General features: G+C 38.4%; 2 protein-coding genes across 2 annotated transcripts in view; one reads left to right on the forward strand and one right to left on the reverse strand.

Moving 5' to 3' along the window:
• Positions 1-207: 207 nt before the first annotated feature.
• LOC123315436 (regulator of nonsense transcripts 2) lies at positions 208-5,334 on the reverse strand. Its single transcript, XM_044901126.1, has 11 exons — positions 4,603-5,334; positions 4,191-4,540; positions 3,900-4,134; positions 3,421-3,752; positions 2,777-3,297; positions 2,175-2,373; positions 1,944-2,061; positions 1,664-1,891; positions 1,140-1,316; positions 854-1,080; positions 208-788 (listed from the first exon to the last, which is right to left on the reverse strand). The coding sequence occupies exons 1-11, from the start codon at positions 5,255-5,257 to the stop codon at positions 456-458; spliced, it is 3,375 nt and encodes a 1,124-aa protein (XP_044757061.1). The 5' UTR covers positions 5,258-5,334; the 3' UTR covers positions 208-455.
• Positions 5,335-5,577: 243 nt separating this feature from the next.
• The window catches only part of LOC123318664 (heterogeneous nuclear ribonucleoprotein L), a 132,266-nt gene continuing 114,384 nt past the window's right edge, over positions 5,578-23,459 (forward strand). Inside the window, exons 1-4 of the mRNA XM_044905352.1 lie at positions 5,578-5,910; positions 9,282-9,398; positions 12,719-12,804; positions 14,164-14,260. Coding sequence (XP_044761287.1) covers positions 5,845-5,910; positions 9,282-9,398; positions 12,719-12,804; positions 14,164-14,260 — 366 coding nt within the window. The 5' untranslated portion in view covers positions 5,578-5,844. The remainder of the gene's footprint in view (positions 5,911-9,281; positions 9,399-12,718; positions 12,805-14,163; positions 14,261-23,459) is intronic.

A 23,459-nucleotide genomic window follows, 5' to 3' on the forward strand; every position in this document is an offset into this window, starting at 1 on the left:
TTCATAACCTAACATGGTAGTTTTGCGCCAACTGTCAAATTAACCTAACCTAACCTAACTCTTTCAAAAGTGTCAGTTGATATGACAAGTGACAGTGACAGATTGAACCATATTCTTACGATTTACGATTGGACTTGCTGTGATATTTGCTTGAAAAAAAGAAAGGATGGGATCGAAGTTTGTATAATAAAAAAAAAAGATTCAAAATTACTGGAAAGTTTCTATTGGTGACAAATCATCAATACAACTCAACTTCCGCATCATTCCTAAAGTTTAACTCAAAATAATCACTGTAATTATATAAATTACTTTTGACCTCAACATCTGACTGGCTTCATAACAAACTCAAAGTTATCTTGGAACTCTTGACTACAAATTTCTTCGTCTGGACATCTTCGTCTTTGTCATTTGGAACTTCCACACCTTTTTATCCTTCATCACTCTAGATACTCTGATTACCTAACTTTTTTCGGCCCAAATATCAAGTCCGCATCTGGAGCCCCCTTGGGATGCTGGTACTTTTTTCTTTCCCTATTGTAATTTTGTGTTACTGGTCTATTTTGTTGTTGCACTAATTCTTGATAATCTTCTTCTTCTAGTCTTTCAGTTATATTTAAGGTTAAACGTTTCACTCTCTCTTTCTCTTCTTTTTGCGCTATCTCCTGATCTCTCAGATTTTGGGCCAATTCAGAGTTCTTATCCGCTTGGAAAGCCTTGTATTGTTGTTTGTTCCCTTTTCTGACCATCAGAACGAAACCTATCTTATTGTTATCGCCTTCTCCATGCTCCTGCAAAAAGAAAAATCACTCAATGAAGTCAAAACGAAGTCTTACACTTTTCCCATTTAATTTACCTGTAATTGTTCGTAACTTTTCTTCATATTTGTTTTCATGACCACCGGGACTGATATGTCTATATTGTTTGCCTTCACGGGTTCTCTCATCCTTTCTTGAATGTTTTCCGAAACCATTTTATCCAACGCATTCTGGAACTCGTCATCTTCGGGACATTCGACCTTTTTGGGAGCTGCAGGTATCGCGAGCGACTCCGACACTGGATCTGCTTCACTCTGCAAATCCCCTAAAAAAAAGTAGTTGAAGCTCCTCAGAACATTCCACACCTTATATAGGTTTTTTTACCTTCATCATCTGAACCTTGGGTGTGATCCACTGTTTCGTCTTCCGTTGCTGTTTCGTCGGTTGATCTACCTGGAGCCGATTCGGAAACTTCTTCTTCGGCAAAATCCTCATTATCGGTTTCGGCTATAGTGTCCAATACGTCTTCGTTCGTTTTTGATTCAGATGAAAGCAGATTCTCTATAAATAAACGATTGTTACAATAAAAATCATGATATACCGTCAATTGTCAATTTGACATATGTCAGTTGTCAATTTGACACACGTCACTTGTCAATTTGACATACGTCAGCTGTCAATATGACACACGTCAGTTGTCAATTTGACATACGTCAGTTGTCAATTTGACTAAAGTGAGGTTAGCAACCGATCATGGATTCAAGTGGGTTTTTTTTTCGACCTCGGTATCTGTGAAATTAATTCCATTACGGAGCAAATCAGCTCGAAAAGGTAAATCTCCTAACCAAGCGGTGGTATACTAAATTTGTAACGAGGAAAAAAATTTTTAAGATGGGTTATGTCCTCACCAATGCCCAAGGTAACTCTGATATTTTCCACTTCCTTCTGCGCGTCCTCGTAACTCTTGCACAGCTTCAACTTCGGTCTCAGCGTGAGGACGGTCTCCTTGAAGATGTGGTCCAGAAACGGGGGGAAAGATTCCCCCCATTGGGATTTTTTGAACCAGTAATAAACCTGGAGGAACGTGAGATAGTAGTCGAGCCTCTTTTTGCTACTTCCGCTACTGAAGTAGGTACCTGCGGGAATATATTTTAAAAATGTCATCATGTTAGCAATAGACGAACCTACCGCAAGTCTCGAGCAGAATACAGACCAATCTTATGCGGAAAAGATGATTGGGCGGATCCAACGGTGAGGTAACTAGAGGATCTAAAGAAACCCCAAATGTTATCAAGGAATAAAAGACCTGAAAAAATTATTGATAAACTAGGATAACAAATGGCAGTTCTCGATATGCTGAAATGCCAAATTTTCGAAAGATTCGTGATAAATTATGAAATACCGATAGATTGGCTGTACCTTGAACACATCCGCGCTTTCAACCATTCGATAATTATACAATTCTCCTAGATATTTCACTTGAGCTACTCGTCTTTGATTATACTTGGCCAGATTCTTCTCCATACCTAACCTGATATCTTCCAACACTCCATCGACCACTCTTGTGCCAATTTCTTCTTGATATGATACGAGGCCAGCCAAAAGATTAGCCAGGCATCTGGAATTGAAGAAAAACACCTCGAATATTTCAGACAGAAAAAATTTTATGACAAAAAGGAATCTCTGCATCCCGAAATTGATTCTACAAAATTTGGTCAGAGATTACCGAGAAAAAATTAGGACAACTTCGCCCCAAAAAATTCCAATTCAGAATCCGGTCATAAGAAAATAATTGGGTACACAGGCATTTTATGATATGCGAAATCTCATAGTTCTACCTATTTAAGCGGTGAACCCATGCTGGTGTGAAAACCCGGGGGGGAACAGAACGCACTCAGGGATGAACTGAGACTGAGACGCATAACAAGCACCTTTAAGCTACAATTCGATGGCGAATATAAAATCAACACGCATTTCTCGATAAAATTAACTCAATTTCAAAATTCGTCAACGACACTCACCTTATGTTATAATATTTGAGATTGTAAGCGTTGGTCAGACACTTAATGGCGTAAGCCGAAATGACCTCATCGTTCCAATTCAACCTCCTCATGAGTCTCATCACTTTGTCGATGTTATTCTTTTGTAGATCCTGATATAAGAGCTTCCTGATGAACTGGTGCATGACTGGCCTCTCCTTTTTCGCGACAGTCACAACTTCCGGCGGATTAACGTAATAATAGGCGTTTTCTATCTGTGTAACGTAACGAGAGTCCAGGGTAAGCACGGATTTTTTCCTCATCATCTGCTCCAAATAGACTTTGGTCCTCTGGTGCGAATCCGGGCTGCAGTAGAGAAATCTCCCGCAAACTTCCAAGAAATTACAAGCCATCTCGATGTGGTGATGGGAGAAATCGTGGAGGAGTATCTTTAGGCAATAGAGAGCTTCTATCTTGGGATAAAGCTGAAATTTCACCAGTTCCCCAATGAATCTCACCACCTTGATTTTCGACTCTATATTGATTTGATCCTTTTTACGAACCTGCAAGTACAATCCTGCATTACTAAACGAATCTCCACGAAATTTGTAGCAGAATTTTTCGATTTTGTTTACTTCTCTTGTGTCGAAAAGTTACCCACCGGAATTGCCAAAATGAAAACTCACATGATACTTGAAATCTTGTCTCAACATCTGGCACAGTTCGTTCCCCACCTCTGGCACGGCTGGATGCAGGATGGCCACGAATCTTGCATAGAACGGTAAAAGATCTAAACGCGTTCGGTTCACGACAAACAGAGCTCTCACCAACTTTTTACGGTTGTGTTTGCTGTTCAGCGTAACGAGAAAATCTATCGCAGCATTGTCTATCATTTCTCGATTGACGCAATTGTGCAGATTGTTCAGAAAGGCCTCGAGAACGATCTTGTTGCTAGCTGTGCTGACAGTCGTTTCTTCTATATCATCTTCAGGAACAAGAACAGCTTCCTCGATTTTACCTGAATTATGACAAGTTGCTCAGTGCGATGAAAAGAAAATCAATTTTGAATAAAATGTGAGCAAATTTTAAAATTGAAGTTGTTCTATGGATTTTTCAAATTAGGTTATGTGCGGTTAACTTATTAGGTTAGAAATAGTGGACTTACCATCTTCCTCGCATTCTTCAGTTTCCGCAGGTAATTCAGAATCTAATACCTCTTCAGTGACAACATCCTGGGGAGCAACAGTATTACACTTATTGATAAAAGACGATGGGAGAAATGCTTGTAACTCAGGAAGTTGACAGTAAAATTTTTGCGTCTCTGAGTCGACCCAAATCTTTTCAATGAAAGACTGAGAACTGTCGTCGATGTCTGGGCCGGATCCAGTCACAATCATGTTCTGGAAAACGATACGAATGATTCACCAAATAAAAAAAACCTGTTAATTTTATTCACCTCCTGACTTTGCACCGGGGTTTGGGCCTTCAAAGACGGCATGTTTTCGTCCAGAACTTCAGCGAAGCTCTTGGCGCTATTAAGAAGCTTTTCGAAAGCCATCTGCATGTTCAATAACTTTTCCTTCCTCTCTACACTCAATTCTCCCTTGGTCTGTAGTATTCTTGTGTTTTGCTTCTCAAAATTCATTATTTCTTGATGGTCTTTCACTAGATGTTTACTCAAACTTATGAAATAATCCCTAAGTAAGGATTTAACATTTTGTTGCTTTTCAGGAGGTAGAAAAGTACTACGAGGAATTGTTATTTTGAATTTTTCTTCTAGTAGCCGCATTTTTCTTGGTACCAAACCTACGAATCAAGGTAGATCAAAAACATTCGAATTTGAATCCTGCAATTCTAAATTTTCTCACCTGCATAGTCTTCCCCACAATGTTTACAGAAACTAAGTATTATAGATATATTGCTATGTTCTTCTTTATCCATATTAATAAGAGTTGTCAAAACATTACCCAAAAGAGTGAAAGCATTTTTGTTGTTGAAAATCCCAGCTTGCACTAAATCCGCGTACAGCCTTACGTCAACTCTCAATTTACTAGGATTAACAATTTTTTCTCCCGGTTTGATGGATAGATTCTTTTGCCAATTTTCAAAAAGCAACTGAGAAAAATCTCCATATTTCTGATTCAACAAACTACATAGTTTCACAACAGCATACACATCAGTCATCTTTAATTTAGCATCCACAAGTCCAGCTGCTACTTCTGATATATATTTTGATAGGTTCAATCCGGACATATCTTTGATATAGGTATCCAGTTGATTGGCAGTGAAGTTTTTAATTTTTTTTACAAACGATGTATTTTTCTTGACATTGGAATCAAGTTTACTGAAATAAGATTCAGGGGGTCTAATATTGTGTGCATTTTGATTGGCAGCACGAAGTTCTTGCTTTGAAATCAGTCTCTCATGAAATTCTTTTATATACATTTCTAACTCAGCTCTTTCTGCCTCCTCTTCCTCTTGTGTATTCTCATCGTCTTTCTTGTCTGGACTTTGTGCAGTCATTTTGAAAATTTCCTCTGACTAAGAAAAAATATGTTGCACATACATGAAACGAAAACAATCTTCACCTCTCGATTCGAAATGTGACACTGACAGCTGAGCATTGAATATAATTAACATCACAGACCAAATTTGTTTTTTTCTCACGATCTGGACAACATAAGATTCAAAATTAATATTTTATACGGAAGAACCCCTATATTGCTTATGTTTGGTGATTTTTAAAATATTCAACGTTTTTTTCATTGCTTTAGTATTATTTCAATTTCAAATTTGCGACTACTAGTACCATCTACACGTCAAAGGCAGTAAGAGAATTCGCATAAGAACCAATAATTTTCTTTGATCAAGAAAGCGGCATCTACCTGTAAGCCTGCGAACTCTACGACAAGAAATTATTGATCTCGTGGTGTTATAAATTCTTTACAGAGGGCGCAATGTTGGTACCGAATGTCACTGTGTTCCCGGTGTATTCTGCGATATTTTTCATTTTCCCCACTGTCCTGTTCGATTCCTGCTTTCCCAGTTCTACGCGTCCTGTTGCGGGTTGAGGTTGTTGGTTTATCGGGTGTTCTAAAGTGTTTTCTAAAATGGCGTTCAATGGAGATGGTCCACAAAATAAAAGACAGCGGATTGAAACAGAAGCTATCAACCGAGTGAGTTCAATCATTCAGACTGTATCTTCAGCCCTTAAATTTCCTGCTGAATTGTGTAGTTATCTCTGCCCGGCATCGATTTTCCTCGGAGTTTTCCCTCTTGTTTTCGCAGGTTTTGGTGTTTTCGATGTTTGAAAATCGCGGAAAGCTGAAAGAGACTTGTTTGATTATAGCAATAGGTATTTGAAAAGTTTCGGAATGTTCTTTTATGTCAACAATAACAAATTTGATGTGCTTTCCTCAGGGATGCTGAAGCTCAACTTATTTCGAACATTTTCTCGTCTTCTCAATTTTTAAGTTGTAAATGGGGTTTAGCGTCTTCAAATTTGATGCGCTCATGATGATTTCATGATGCAAGCATGAATTTCCCCAACATTTGAATTTTTTGACTGTTCGGTTTCGATTCTTTGAGTTTGTTGACATTTCTGCTATTTGAAAGTAGGTTAGGACCAAGCTCTATAAAAGCCGCCTACTCTATCACCACTGCCTGTTTCATAACATCCTACAAGACAAGGTAATGGTCAGATCGTTCAAAGACGGACAATGACCTTTTACAAGAAACCAGATGAAGATACACCTAATAGGAGGTCAAGTTTGTTGTTGTCGTTTGTGGAGACCAGAAATTCGTATATGTTAGGGAAATACCGATGTTTTTCCGAGGAAAATACATATTAGGATAGGATCTGATAGCATTCAGACAATGTTTTCATCAATCCTGCCACTGATGAATGAACAGACCTCATTTTAACTATGCAAGATATGGCTCTTACTCTCCATGCAAAGTGCATCCATTTTCTTCCCATTTTCCATCTTATTTGGAGACGGAGCAGATGAATTTTTTCGTTTCATCATTTTCTATGAAACCTGAAGTTTCGTTATTTACATCGCGAGTCAAGTGGTTCTTCGAAACAAACGTTTCACGCTGAAAAAATTGATTGCAAACTAACAATGATCCTTCCAGCTAGAGAGCGCAGAAAGTTTTTCACATATCAGAAATGATAAGAGCAGAAAATTTGGTAAATTTGCTGTTTAACCGATTTTCAAAATATTTTGCATGGTGATTCTACACGATGGTGAGATACTGGGCGATTCACATAAGTTTCGTTCTTCATATTCTATTTTGGAAAGTAACTATTACTAGCTTACATTAGAAAGGCTTGTTATTGAGAATCCAAGTGATCTATCTTCGTTATTCTTCTTTATAAATACTAATTGTAAGCTGCCAAATTGTTTTTTTTTCTCGTTGCCAGTACTCTTAAGTACGAATGGTGGAAATTCGAGTCTTCCTTGTTTGTTTGTCGACGAGGTTCATTTGATGCTCGGTTTGGAGGTTTGAATCCATTGATAAAGTTCGATCTTACTGCGGAACCTCTATATCACCGTAGGATCCATTGCATTTATAAATCACCCTTCCGCAACGGCTTTAAGGTCCTTCGGAGACGATAACGATCATTGAAGATCGACTAATCTAATTGGTTTTACCCGAAAAAACTCTCCCGTTGGAAAAACCGTTGGTGCGGGACCAATCGCCATCCCTCTACCAGTCGGAGCGTAAAGGCCTAATTTTTTTTTGTTCGGTCTGACGACGCCGAAATTGCACCTTTTTGTCTCTCGTAACGGGGCTAATTGTCATTTACGACAATTAACCGAAATTCGGTTACCGTCCGTAATCGGATTAATGTCGAAAATATGGATGAATGAGATGAACGAGTATTTGAAGCGTTACCATTGAATTTGGACTTGTTCGATGTGGAATTTCAGATTTTCATCTGCTCATCGGAGCTTATTTCAAGTGTAGAGATGAAAATACAAAGTGTAAATGGATAGTTTGCGACAATATTCAATTTGTCTTTTATATATGCAGGGAGAATCTTTAACCCCTACAAATATTTCAATAGGAGATCAAAAGAAACATTTTTTCCTATACTATTTCTCCCGATTCGGGCCTGATTTAAGGATAAAGCCATTTTAAGTTTTCCTAATGAGCTGTGCCACTCCTGGAAAAACAATATTACCTTCAGAATAATTAGCTAAATCTGTGACACTTCACATCTGTGAATCATGAGTTGCATTCAGCCAAAGTACCCAATTTTTCAAATTTCACACATATTTTTTGAACATCAAATTACACGAAAACGGTGCATTATACGAGAAATAATGAAGAATACTTTCAATTCACAAAACGTTCAAATATTCATTAAATAGTCCAACTTATTTTTAAGAGTTGAGTTCTTTAAATTTTTGGTATTTTTATGGTACGTAATGGTCATAATGAGAAAACTGGAAGACGTGGGTCATATCTTGTATTCGTAAAAGATTCATCAAATAACTGAAAAACTATATTCCGAAATTCATTTCATTCGATAAAAACGTTCGTGAGATAGATCTGAAAATAACATTTTTTTAAGGGTTTTCAACAGCCTCTATCTTCTAAACCGAGCCGATTCGAAAAAAAAATGGTAAAGGAAAAAAGTGTTTCTTTTCACTTCAAGAATCGCCTATTAAAATATTTGTAGGAGTCAAAGACTCATTCTGTATATTTTTGTTAACAGTCAGAGACAGTCCCCAAATGGTACTTTGAAAACAGTATTGGTACCATAGATATGCGAACTTTTACTATAGAATTTAGAAAAAGATTTTCTAAAAACCTCTGAAAATTATAGACATTTTAAACCCAAAAACAGTAAAGTTAAGACACTAAAATCCTCCAAACGAAACTAGACAGGTGCGAATAGGTTCAAAAGAATTAATAATTTTTCTACTTATATAGTGTGCGAAAAATTATATTCTTAGTCCCGGTACTTTTACGTGCGGATAACTAAATCTATTCGATAGAGAAGTCTTATTCTTAGGATAAGTAAAATTGCAGTCTTTTCATTTTCAGATAGTGTTATTCATCGAATAAATCTGTCATTGAAACTTAATCATAGATCGAATGTCGGTACGTCATTATTGGTTGAATTCATTAGATTCTTGATATATGGTTATTCTTTGTGTGATTTTCACGAAATATTTGTTTTCTAGTTGGAATTATGACAATTTCTACAATGCGGTGTATTATTTTACATTAATCAGTGAAAAGTAGTATACCGTGCTTTCATAGAATTGTTATTCGTCAACATAGACATAGAGACTGTCTCTATGTCTATGTTCGTCAAATAATTTCATCTGAAAGCACCGAAATAAGGTATCCTTCAGATAGGAAATTATTTGACAGATACTTATTGACAGTGAATGAAATTTATTCGAAGGTGAAAGTACCGGGCCTAAATAATAAAACCCATATTTCTTCGAAAAATGATTCGATAGTACGTGATGTTCGAGAACAGGAATGCCTAGAAATATTATTGAATCAATATCTTTCGTTGCAGGTTCACCAGGGAAATTTCACGAATAACGAAGAACCAAGGAGGAAAGGCCAAGAACCCAGCAAACCAAATCACATTCTTCTGTTCACAATCATAAATCCAATGTATCCAATCACAGTCGTAAGTGTTTTTCTTCATTTCACTACTGCTTATTTTATACTGAAGTACACTCTACGTTTTCGTTTTCATTATTTATCCCACGAGGTAACGAAGTAATTACCTTGTTGGTCGTTAAAAAACATCAAACATAGAGCAATACGAAGTTTAGGCAAATTGAGTGTTCAATCCATAAATTTGAAAGTTGCGCTAATCAGTAAAAATGGAGAGTATTGCTATTTTATTATTGCCATTTTACACCAATCTTCTATGCTGCCTTCAGAATGAGTTCAGTGCTTGTTGAACAATATTATACTTCGTATATCTGTAAAAAAACCAATAAGTCACACGCACTGATGTATAGCCCGAATACTTAAGTGAAGTAAACACAAATAAATGGATTATAAAAGTTTTATGAGTTATACTCATTTACGAGCGACTGGTATCATCAAATCATGGAGAAAGCACTGTAATTCTTGATGTTTTCTGTTACTATTCAGGTTTTTTATTCAGTAAAATTGTTCACATGTATATTCTTCTATAAAACTGACAGTGGAATGCACAGTGAACCAGCTGTTTGAAAAATTAGCTGTCACATACTACTTCTACTACTAAACTTCTTCTTGAATGAGTAGAGCATACCAGCCACGACAAATTAGAAGCAAGGTTAACTTTCGACTCGCGTATCTCTCAGAAAAATTTATCGTAGAGCTAAAATCGATACTCATTTCAAAAGAGCAACTCTTTTATAGTAATAAATCTCCAAATTTCAACCATTTCTGATGAAAATAGTAGATATACTATACTTGATTCCTTCGAACTTCGTTAATTGAAATGTACTTTCTACGAACTTTTATTCCATCTACGCTCCTCATTATTCAGATCGTTGAGCGTTTCGCATACGAGCGTCTATTTTACCTAATAAAATGTTTACGTTCAATTAGGATAATGAAACGTACAACTGAACGCTTTAATTGGTCCTGACAAAAATGTGGGTAATTTGTGAATAAGCAATTTCCCGGTATCAAGATAGTAACGATGTAGAAGTTTGGCAGGTTACATTGGGACCGTTCACAGACCGAATAATTACATGTGGGCGTTTGATTCTTATCGTCCCATCGGAGTGTGTAAAGGCTTTGCGTCAATCGTGGATTGTTTAGTGGGGTCTCTCTCTACTAGGGACTTCATAAAAAAATTCTAGTATCGCACCTATTTCTCTTATATGTCCCATTGTGATTCGGCGATGAATAAAATTTCACACTCGACTTGAACTACGACGTTTTCTGTTTCCGAACGATTAAACATCGAAGTGTTTGTTTCCGAAAAACGATCAATTTCGGATCTCATTAGAGATTTACGAAATCGACGATTGTTTTAATGACGACCGTCTTTGATCGCGACTGATGTATGCACGCGTGTGTTGTATACACACCAACAGAATCCGCATCGAACGATAATATTTCTGTTTGTACAGATGGGCATTTTACGAGAAAACGAGCATTTCCAGCTCATCAATCCGCACACACTCTAATTGGGGACGTTTAGTAGCGCAATAAAAGTCACGGACTATGTCTAATGATGTTGAATAAACATCGGTAGATGAGAAATGGGTTTTCGGTGAATACGGTGAATCAAAGTTGTGCTGGTTCTTCCATTGAACACACTTGGGGTCAGTTGAAAATTCGTCAAGACCGAACGGTTGCACCGAGATGGATGAAATTCTCAGATTTATTACTAGAAGAGTTGCTTTTTCAGAATATGTATCACATTTCCATCTATGGTTACTTTTATTGAGAGATAAACTACTCGCAAGCTGACCTACCAAAAATCCTGAAAAATATGGGTTCAGTTAAAAATTCGTCAAGACCGAACGGTTGCGCCGAGATGGATGAAATTCTCAGATTTATTACAAGAAGAGTTGCTCTTTCAGAATGTGTATCACATTTTCATCTACGGTTACTTTTATTGAGAGATAAACGACTCGAAAGCTGACCTTCGAAAAATCCTGAAACAGATGGGGTCAGTTAAAACTTCCTCAAGACCGAACGGTTGTACCGAGATGGGTGAATTTCTTAGATTTATTACTAGAAGAGTTGCTCTTCCAGAATATGTATCACATATAGTTCTTCAATGATTTTCCTGGAAGAAAAACTACTCGAAAGTTGACCTTCGAAAATTTCCCAAAAAGATGGGGTCAGTTGAAACTTCCTCAAGACCGAACAGTTGTGTAGAAATGGATAAAATTCTCAGATTTATTACGAGAAGAGTTGCTCTTCCAGAATATGTATCACATATAGTTCTACGATAATTTTCCTGGAAGAAAAACTACTCGAAAGTTAACCTTCGAAAATTTCCCAAAAAGATGGGGTCAGTTGAAACTTCCTCAAGTCCGAACGGTTGTGTAGAAATGGATGAAATTCTCAGATTTATTACTACAAGAGTTGCTCTTTCAGAATATGTATTACATTTCCATCTACGGTCACTTTTATTGAGAGAAAAACGACTCGCAGACTGAGCTTCGATAAATCCTGAAAATGGTGGGTTCAGTTAAAAATTCGTCAAGACCGAACGGTTGCACCGAGATGGATGAAATTCTCAGATTTATTACTAGAAGAGTTGCTCTCTTTCAGAGACTCCAGATTTATTGTCTTTTCTTGGGTTGTACTCACAACATTTATTTATTCTTTTTTTCATCCATATGAATGATGTCTCTAGCATTCACTTCTTGTATTTGAAAAAAATCCTACTGTTAAACGTTGGTATTCGTAGGTAGTTGTTGTTTTCCCGCGTAAAAGCATTTGATACTTCTAGCGCGACAATCCAGGTCGTAATTCAAATTAAATGCTCCTGTCTGCCCGGACGTTTTATCCACTTTTCGCACGTCACATGTTCCACAGTTGATTTTAATCAAAATCTCGGGCACGCTCCCCGCTTTCGGTATATTTGAAGTTTCTATACCGGACAAATTCTCAAAATAAATCATAGCGAGCTGCTCGTAAAAGTTACTACACTCGACGTCTACTAGGACCGCACACTAGGATATGTCCGACGACGGCGTCTAGCCGAATAAAGAATTCAAAGAGTTTCTTTCTCTTTATCAGTCAGCCACTGATATCGAGAATGAGAAAAAAAAATAGTGAGCAATGTAACAATCTGAAACAAGCCATCTGGTTTTCTCTAGGTCTTATACGGTTACAAAGCTGTCATTTAATTTCTCCCAGCCTGTATATGAAATCAGAGATATTCCCTAGCTAGAATAAATGTTTAGACTGTAAACCCCTTGACTTTTTATGCTTTTCCATGGTCCTACTAGGACTTTTGATTGAAATAACGTTTTGTTTCAGGACGTTCTACACACAATCTGCCAATCCAGTGGACAAGTGTTGAGGATCGTGATATTCAAGAAAAATGGCGTCCAAGCTATGGTCGAATATCCTTTGAAAGCAATATTTGAAATAGCGTCCCGCAAAAAAATGATCTTTCACGAAACGTTTAAATACAGAGCATTTGTCCCCGGTCGGTAATTTAACGATCGTTTTAAATTTTAACGGTCTTTCATCGTTTTACGTTTATTGGAATTGAGGGAACGTTAAAGAGTGGTTTTCTTGAAATTGGTCCACCTCTTAACTGTGCATTCAAGTCCAGAGAATGTACTGAAAACGGTAGGTTATCTTTATTGTTTCAATTCGATCGAGAATCTATTTCCGTTGCTTTTCTGAAAATTTCGCATTCTCGGATCCTGTAATTCCCTCGTGTGCCAGAAACAACTGCCGCAATCCACTATTCCATTGACCTAAGAAAGAATCCTTGAAATTTTAGAAGTCGCTTCCCGTCCTCGACGAAAATAGAAGATAATAAGTAGACTATACGCGATAACCGAGACTGCACAGCTGATCTGAATGTTTTTTAGTATTCGAGCACCAAAATTCAGCTCAGAAACGATGCTACATCTCTCGAAACAATATTGAAATTGAATATCTAGAGAGAATGGTATTCTTGAGAGAATTAGGCCCGGTACTTTCACGTGCGAATAAATAAATTTATTCGATAGATAAGTCTTATTCGTAGGATAAGTTAAAATGCAGTCTTTTCAGTTTCAGATAGTGTTATTCATCGAATAAATCTGTCATTGAAACATTCGATCTATGACAAATAAACTCTTGTTATTAAGTTTCAATGACAGATTTATTCGATGAATAAATTTGTCATAGATCGAATGTCGGTACGTCATTATTGGTTGAATTTTTTAAATTCTTGATGTATCGTTATTCTTTGTATGAGTTTCACGAAATATTTGCTATCTAGTTGGAATTATGACCATTTCTACAATTCGGTGTCTTATTTTACATTAATCAGTGAAAAGTAGTGTACCGTGCTTTCATAGAATTGTTATTCGTCAAATAATTTCATCTGAAAGCACCGAAATATCTTTCAGATAGGAAATTATTTGACAGATACTTATTGACATTGAATAAAATTTATTCGAAGGTGAAAGTACCGGGCCTTAAGCACATAAAACGTATGTCTTTGTTGAAATTTGACCGTAACATTGAAAATTACGAGTTATTCAACTTTTTTCAAAATGATTGAGGTTTGTTTTTTCTGGACCTGATCCTTGTTTCTGAGAAGAAGCTTTTGGAAATGCGCCCAGTACAGGAGGTTTTTCCCAAATGATATCATGTGTTTTTATAAGCATAACTGACTCAGTATAACTGCAACGTTGAAAGTGCTCTACTTGGTAGAATTCCCCAAAAACTCATTCACGTTATTATTCCTTAACATTCCTCACATTTGACAACGTAGAATCAGCAGTAAGGGCCAAAGAAGCATTGAATGGTGCTGACATATACTCAGGATGCTGCACATTGAAGATCGATTTCGCTAAGGTGAGTTTTTGTAAATTTTGTGTGATTATGATATTGCTAAAAACCTTTGCACAGGTGGTTTACGAACGGGTTTATGGAAATGGACAGAGGAAAACCTCTAGATTTTCCTCTGTCTGTTGATATTAAAATAAGAGCACCGAGTAATGGAGTATTGCTGATTTTTTTCAGATTGAATCATTATTATCGAATTTCACCGAGCGCAAATGACATATACAGGTTGAGCCTTTGACTCGTACAAATATTTTAACACTAGGTTTAACACTTTTTTTCTCTAACACTTTTTCCGATTCGGCTCGGTTTAAAAGATACAGGCTATCGAAAAACCATATACGAGGATGTATTGATATCTAGTAAGCCTAGACCAGTTCCATGCATAAAAAAAATTTTGCGTTACCATAGCAACGAACAATAACTCATTAGAAGTGTCAGTGTGAAGTTTGAGGACGAAAAAGTAAACCAGAGTTACGCAATAAATTGAAAAATTGAAAGAGAGATGATTTCCACCGAAATTGTGAAAATCGAAAAATTTGAGTATCGATTCACGAAGATATGCTCAATACTCTTGGTGATCAATGTGCTTCGTATGTGACCGTGAAAAATTGGACTGCAAGCTTCGAAAGAGGTAAATTTTCCATTGAAGATGATGACCGATCGGGAAGACCAGTTTCTGTGTCAGTCCCCGAAAATATCGATGCAGTTCATGACATTTTTTTTATCAGACCTCGAATTGGGCTAAAACGGATACTGAAGCGCTGAATATTTCATAGGAACGCGTTCATCATATAGTTCACGTCAATTTGGACATGAGAAAAATTGCTGCAAAATGGATCCTCAAATGTTTGAATGTTGATCAAAAGTGTGGAAGGGTAGAAGCAGCGCGTTCGATCTGTGCTCGATTTCAAAACGATGTAGACTTCTTTAACTAAATTTTACTATCGATGAGACATGGGCACATTTCTAAGATCCAGAAATATAGCAACGATCGATGAAATGGCGATACTCTGGTTCTCCAAGACCTAAGAAGTTTCGTGTCCAAAAATCTGCTGGAAAAGTTCTTGCTTCAGTTTTTTGGGATTGCCATGGAGTAATCATGATTGATTTTTTGGATAAGGGTAGAACAATAACCGGATTTTACTATTCGACATTACTGACCACTTTACGGGAAAAAATTGAAGAGAAAAGACGCGCAAAGCTATCTAAAAATGTTTGGTTTTTGCAGGACAACGCCCCTGCACAGAAATCTCATGTTGCCATGCAAAAACTTCGTGATTTAGGGTTTGAATTATTGGAATACCCCCCTTATTCAAGAGATTTGGCTCCATCCGACTATCATCTCTTTCCTCAACTGAAAAAAAGTTTAAAAGGTCGTAAATTTTCTTCCAACGAGGAGGTAATAAAAGCTGTGGAGGTCTGGTTCGCAGAGCAAGAAGAAATATTTTTTTTAAAGGTCTAGAGACGTTGCAGGTTCGCTGTAATAAATGTATCCACTTAAGAGGAGAATATGTTGAGTTATAAATAATTTTGACATTGAAATTTTGTTTGGTTCTATAGTAGGCTAAGAATTTTTCAATATATCGTCGTAAAATGTTATTTTTAGCTCTATCTCACAAACGGTTTTATCGAATGAAATGAATTTCGGAATATAGTTTATTATGAAAACTTAATCTTCTTCCAGGGCCGAATCGGAAAAATGGTAAAGGAAAAAAGTGTTTCTTTTGACTTCAATAATCTGTTGAAATATTTGTACGAGGGACTCACTCTGTAGTGTAGTTATATTCGAAAAAATGGAAACTATCGAAACAGTCTCGAAATCTCTGATCTTTCTCAACTTTTGTGAAGCAGTATACCATAAAACACGCATACTGAAAATGTTGAAACTTTTCCAACTACCACTGATGGGCCAATTTCAATGTTTCTCAGTATACCGTACGACAGTTTTACGGCCGCAATTTTCCAGTCCAACGAAATTCGGTAATTGGCTCGGAGAAGTGAATAAAACAAACACAACGGCATTCGAGTCATAAAGTCGTCGTTTTGAAAATGTACATTGGGATATCAGTAGACCCATCAGGTCCTAATTGAGTTGGGAGTTTGACGGCATTCGAAACACGCTTCCTGGTTGGATCGGTGCTCTCCGAAAATATTTCATCCCGAAATAGACTGACGTTGACTGACGCCTAGTTAGAAAATAATCGGGTCGTTTTTTCGCGCTCAACATTCGGAAATGTGTCGAACTGTTCGTGTTGCTTCGTGTTTTCCGATTGAAAAACGAACGATGCTTGTTATCGAGACTTCAAAAATATTCCTCATGTGTTGTGCAGCATCAATTGTGAATTGATAGTCACGAGATCAAAATACTTTTAGAAGCCTTCCAAATTGAACTTGGTGTATTTGTTGAACGAAGGTTTAACCGCACAAGAAATTACTAACTTTCCCCGGGTTTCGCTGTGCAGTTAGTTCAGCGTGGAATCTTCATCGTGCAGTTATGAGCGTGAAAGAGCAAGAGCTACGACTGCCGCACAAGACCAGCTATTACGGTTAACTGCACTGCGAAATCCTTTCTTCACATCGACCTTCAAAATGGAAAAATATATTATATTTTCGTAAACAGTGTCAGTTCTCTGAAAGTTCGGTTTGAAAATTTAGGTCTTCGAATACGCTGAATCTATTGCGAGCATTTTCGGAAGCCTAGCCCCTTTCGTTTAGATTTTTATCTTCGAAATGGTATTTTTCGAAAATCGCAAGTTCTAATCTGGGATATATTTGCCAGATCCAATTGAGATCTTCGGTTCTATAATCAGCGTTGCCAAGGCTTTCACCCCAGCACAAAAACTCGATTTCGAAAATCTCGATTTTTTGGGTCAAAAATGAGCAAGGGGTTAGACCCCCCTAAAATGACTTATTTGTATATCTGTCTGAAATGCAGGGTGTTTTATTAGTTCATTAGGATATGGAGGGCAAAGGACTTGTTTTGTAGATTCTAGAAAACCAAACAGTTGATGATTCAATAGAGAATTGCACTCCAGAGAGCTATTCGAAGTCAACTCGAAAATGAAAAATGGAAAAACAAAAAATTGGATTTTCTCGTAAACAGCGTCAGATATGCGAAAGTTTGATATGAACATATAGGTTTTCGCTGAACACGCTGAATACATTGCGAGCAATTTCGAAAGCCTATCTCCCTTCGTCTAGATTTTCATCTTGGAAATGGCATTTTTCAAAAATTGCAAATTTCACTTGAGAATTCTTCAAGACCGAACGGCTGCATCGAGCTCGATAAAATCTTCAGATTTTCAACTAGAAGAGTTGCTCTTTCAGAATATGTATCACATTTCCATCTACGGTAATGTTTATTGAGATAAAAATTACTCTAACGGTGACTATCGAAAAATTTCTAAAAAGATGGAATCACCTAAATACAGTGCCAGATATTCGGAATTTTGGTATGGAAATATGGGTTTTCGAACACGCTGAATCTATTGCAAGCAATTTCGAAAGCCTATCTCCGTTCGTTTAGATTTTCATCTTGGAAATGGCATTTTTCAAAAATTGCAATTTTCAATCTGCGATATCTCCTGTTATATTCGTCTGATCCAATTGGGATTTACGGTTATATAATCAGCGTTGCCTAGGCTTCCAACCTAGCACAAAAACTCGATTTCGAAAATCTCGATTTTTTGGGTCAAAAATGAGCAAGGGGTTAGACCCCTCTAAAATGACCTATTTGCTACTCTGTCTAATAATTAGGATGTTCTATTACTGTCCTCGGATATGGAGTGCAGAGAATTTGTTTTGAAGATTCTAGAAAACCAAACAGTTGATGATTCAATAGAGAATTGCTCTTCATAGAGCTCCTCGAAGTCAACTCGAAAATGAAAAGTGGAAAAACAATAAAGATTATTTTCTCCTAACCAGTGTCAGATATTGGGAAGTTTAGTATGAAAATATAGGTATTCGAATACGCTGAATCTATAGCGAGCAATTCTGAAACCCTATATCCCTTCATTTAGAATTTTCGATGTTGAAGTCATTGAAAATAACGACAGTATTCGGCGTCCTGATGAATTTTCAGAAGCGTGTCCAGTTATCAGACTTGCGATGGCATAAGGAGGCTCAGGCATACCGTCTAACACTTCTTGTCGCAATTTGCGGTAAAATTCGAACCTCCTTGGGTATTTTACACCCTCATAAAATAATGCCGAGCGGTGTTGTCCGGACGTGTTTTTCCTGAAGCTCCCAAACCGCCCAAGGCGGCGTGAATCATGGGTCCCGCAGGAGGAAACATTTCCCATCGACCGATTGATCCATCCTTGTCCCTGACCTTTCCCTTGCCCACCTACAGATATCGACGACGACGACGTCTTCACCGGGGCACCTTTCTGTCGTTACCTCCGTCGAGTTTAATCGAATAATAAGTCGCAGGTTACGCGCGCGCCTCCGTCGATACCACGGGGCGATTATGATTTAATATTACATACCTGTGTGTCAAGGTGGAGGCGAGGATGACGTCCGGGACAGATAGGAGGGTAGTGGCGCTTCCGTACCTAATCGGGGAAATTGCGGTCTAGAAGCGCCGTCAGCGTGGGTCTGTCGTTAAGGCGTATAATTCGTTTAGGAGGCGGGCAGTGCTTATTGGAACGCTATTAGCAACGTTCGTTGCTTCATCCGAGATGATAATTGTACACCGGGTAGATAATGAGTAACGGGTGGAAGCTATTAGCGTTTATTCTTGGCGCGCTTTACGTACCCACACGTTTCTAGGATGATTCGCAAGCCCAATTCACGTAAATGCGAATTGTGATGGACGTAATTTGGAAACGGATCTCTTGGGTTGGTGGAGGACGTCCAATAATCTTCAATGGTAACATACGATCACCAGAAAGTCGACAAAATTCCATTTGGAATCCATTCAAGGTTGTCAAGGCTCGGTTCTGTCAGCTTCGCGTATGGCACTTAGTTGATGTCTTCATTGTGGCACGTCTTCCAGCAACTCCGAATATCACCTGCTTAGATTTAGATGAAGATTCCAAGACGAATTGCGTTGCGACCTGATGATCTATTGCGCCCACCACCAGAGCTGTTCTACAGCTCTCTCTACAGATAATGTTGGACACCTATAAACATATATACGGAGCTTTAGGCCTTAGACTCAATATCCCCAAATGGGTCAAAATCGTGGTAAGTCTGCCAGGAAAGCCTTCAAACAGAATGAAACTCTAGAACAGGTCGAGCAGTTCAAATATACTGCGCACAGACCTAGTGGTCGTTGATAATGGAGCTATGAATGCTGATAAGTATATGAGGAACATTCTTGAAGATCATGTAGTGCCATTTGCCCCATACATTGGTGAACATTTCATTTATATGGACGATAATGCCAGACCACATCGTGCGCGCATCGTTCAGGTGTACCTTGAAGAGGTTGAAGTCTCTCGAATGGAATGGCCAGCAAGAAGTCCAGATCTCAATCCGATTGAGCAGGTTTGGGACAACCCCAATAGAAGGCTGTGAAGTTCAGAAAATCATCCAGCTACTCTTAATGACTTAGGAATCCAACTCGGAGAAATCTGGGAAGGATTAGATGAGAACATTTTAAGATCACTCATTTTGAGTATGAACCGTCGTGCCGAGCTGTAATTAACGCAAGGGTTGGAAATACCAAGTATTAAATCACTTATCAGCATTTCAGTATTTTGATAATTGTTCATTTCTCTTCTTTCACATAAGATTCGGTGAAATCCTGAATTTTTCTTCCATGTAATGTGTCTTGTTTCGTTCAAAACCTTCCCGAGAGAACATAAAATATAAGTTATAAAGTCATTGTAGAGTTAACTTTCATTAAAATTGAGATTTTCAGAATGTGCGTTAATTTTTTTGCGCAGTGTACTTCATAAATACTAGAGCTAACTTGGACACGGAACTATACAACCGGCGTATCGATTCGGCATCACGGGCATTCTTCCAGAATGCCTATCTGGGCAAGATTGTTAACTGAATTTGATGGTATAGGTGGACTGTATTATAGAGTTGTTGAGCACTGATTTTTAAAATTAATTTTTTAACAGAAAAGCAAAAAATTTTATAGATATTGAAACATATGTTTGAACAATATGTTTGCAGGAACATTAACAATGAACAATTTCTTGTTGTATAATCTCCATTCATTTTCATCGCTGTATCCCGTTACCGGGAATAAATCTACAAAAAGAAGAAAAAAAAATTGCGAACAGACTTGTAATTTCTTAGGGCTAGTTGCGACTGTGTGCCCACCTGTGACTAAAGAGACCCAACCGTGACCTACACAGATCCTTCCACACTCCGGGCATGGATAGTCACCAACCAGATCTGGCCGCCGCTGTATCCTTCTCGATTCTCCATTATAACTTTGTACCAAAGACCTCCACTGTGACCTGTCTAACGCTAGTTGTTCCCAGTTATGATTGGCATTAACTGATTTTAGGGATTGATGTAGTATATCCTTAAACCGCTTATTCTGGCCTCCTGGTTTCCGAGCTCCCTCAGTGAATTCGCCATACAGAGCTATTTTGGGGAGTCTTGTGTCTTGCATCCTCAGAATGTGGCCGCTCCATCTGAGTCGGGCCCTCGTTACTTGTGTCTCAATTGTTGTACAACTCGCGCGTTGCAAGACTTCTGCATTCGAAACTTTGTGGAACCATTTGATGTGCATTATCTGTCTTAGATGATGTTGTTGCGTTTGTTCAAGCTGTTTAATATGTCGCCTGTAGGGCGCCCAGCTTTCGCTTTCGTAAAGAATCGTTGGGAGGATCACTGCTTTGTAAAAAGCTGTCTTGGTCTTCAGATTGGGGTCGTGATTTTGAAGCTTCTCTTCTCCATACCTGTGTAAACCATTGTTTTCTTGCTCATTTTGTTGGTTGAGACCACGATAGACAGTCAGAGTTACCAGTGGCATTTAAAAGCCGTCCTAGACGAACATCCATCTACCCACAGTATATCCAACGCCATGACATCGCGACCCGTTCCGAGGCGATCGTGAGACACGCGAAGGAATCCGTATAGGCCTACAGGTCATCCGGAAGGATATACGGAACACGCGGCCCCTACGGACCCGATCGATTCGGAATTTTCGTAGGAAATAGGTCGCGCGCGCCAACCGTTTTCGTGGGAGCGCGGAGGGCCGTCGCCGACTCGAATATCTAATAATTTCATAGAGTGCACCGCCGTCTTGCACCGTCACGACGCCCTGGACGTATATCATCTCGACGCCGGTGACACGTACGAGCGGGAGTGAGGGATGCGATGCTCGTGTTTCGCGAGAATTCACTTTATCAATGCGGGTATCGCCAACGAAACAAGCCATCCTCTGTATGCATTAGGCGAACAGAGTTTCTTCAACATCTCTTCAATTTTCACTTGAACATGAGCCTGTTCCCACCAATTCCACACTGAGCGCGGTGTTCTTCAGTCCTCATTATCATCATTCAAGTACCACATCTGCTGAGGGATGTTGTCTTCCTACATCAGTCGCCCAATTTTCATCGAAGAGCTGATCGATTCTTTAAATGAAAACCTCAGAAGGATAAATGAGTTGGCCCTTTAGAGGAAACAATCGAGTCTGGTCAGCTGGTGCATCTACTGCCCACATGTTTAGGAAATATATTGAGGTTAACTGATTGTCCCTTGTACAGTCGATGCCGAAGCACAGATAAAAGTGACACAATAGATCTAGAAAACCTAATACCCTCTGAGCCTAAGGCTGGGAAGACTGGAGACTAGCAATTCTGTCGACTCCCATTTCAGGAGGAAATTTCAGACGTGAAGTTTGTCAGTGTGAAGTTTGAGGTCAAAAAAGTAAACCAGAGTTACGCAATAAATTGAAAGAAAGAAGATGTCCACCGAAATTGTATCGATTATCGAGCCATCATCGAGTACCTTTATTTAAAAGGGTTAAGAGGTAAGCAGATTTACGAAGATATGCTTTATACCCTTGGTGATCAATGTCAAATTGCTTCAAAATGGATCCCCAAATGTTTGAATGTTGACCAAGAGCTGGCAAGGGTAGAAGCATCGCGTTCGATCTATGCTCGATTTGAAAACAATGTAGACTTCTTAAACCGAATTGTTTCTATGGATGAGACTTGGGTACATTTCTACGATCCAGAAACAAAGCAACAATCGATGGCCTGGCGACACTCTGGTTCTCCAAGACCTAAGAAGTTTCGTGTCCATAAATTTGCTGAAAAAGTTCTTGCCTCAGTTTTTTTGCCATGGAGTAATCATGATTGATTGTTTGGATAAGGGTAGAACAATAACCGGAGATTACTATTCGACATTACTGACGACTCTACGGGAAAAAATTAAAGAGAAAAAACGCAGAAAGCTATCCAAAGGTGTTTTGTTTTTGCAGGACAACTCCCCTGCACACAAATGTCATGTTGCAATGCAAACAACACGTGGTTTTGGGTTTGAATTACTAGAACACCCCCCTTATTCACCAGATTTGGCTCCATCCGACTATTATCTCTTTCCTCAACTGAAAAAAAGTTTAAAAGGTCGTAAATTTTCTTCCAACGAGGAGGTAATAGAAGCTGTGGAGGTCTGGTTTGCAGAGCAAGAAGAAACATTTTTCTTGAAAGGTCTAGAGACGTTGCAGGTTCGCTGTAATCCAATATCCAATAAGAGGACAATATGTTGAGTAATCAAATATTTTAACATTGAAATTTTGTTTGGTTCTATAGTAGACTAAGAAGTTTTCAATATATCCTCGTAGGTGTTTTAGGACTTCTATCTAAGCAATTTCCCTCAAAAAACTTCGAAGACTGATGAAATTTTTTTCCTCATTGCAAAAATTACCGCCGAGAATTCCAATTTGTTACGCGAAAAAAAAAGCGCCCCCGCTTGTGTCCTCCTCCGAGGGGATACATTACGTCGAGCGGAAATGCCATCGTACAAATGGGCCGGGGCCGGCATCATAAGAGGGTCGTGAAATTTTCATTTCCTCCCTTTCCGTGACGCCGCGCTGAATGGAAAATGAATAAATCATAGGGAGGCCTCCGATAGGAGTGTGGGTGGGCGGCAGCGACGTAGTCGGAAACGAATTGTGTGCATTTTCTCAGGCATCTCGTGATGACCCTCATATATCCTGCGTTTCTTCCGTTTAATTTCCAATTCGGGGACGATGTATCTCCCGAATTTCATATCTGAGAGAGATTGCGGGTAT

This window comes from Coccinella septempunctata, chromosome 1 (genome assembly GCF_907165205.1).
Source record: "Coccinella septempunctata chromosome 1, icCocSept1.1, whole genome shotgun sequence".
Classification (NCBI taxonomy): Eukaryota; Metazoa; Arthropoda; class Insecta; order Coleoptera; family Coccinellidae; genus Coccinella; species Coccinella septempunctata.

Bases quoted from the DNA above. Each gene is read 5' to 3' on its own strand.
- LOC123315436 (XM_044901126.1), bottom strand. From the start codon at position 5,257: ATGACTGCACAAAGTCCAGACAAGAAAGACGATGAGAATACACAAGAG. The intron at 4,135-4,190 runs GTGAATAAAATT...ATCGTTTTCCAG, and splicing joins CCCCGGTGCAAAGTCAGGAG to AACATGATTGTGACTGGATC. The intron at 789-853 runs GTAAATTAAATG...TTCTTTTTGCAG, and splicing joins AAAGTTACGAACAATTACAG to GAGCATGGAGAAGGCGATAA.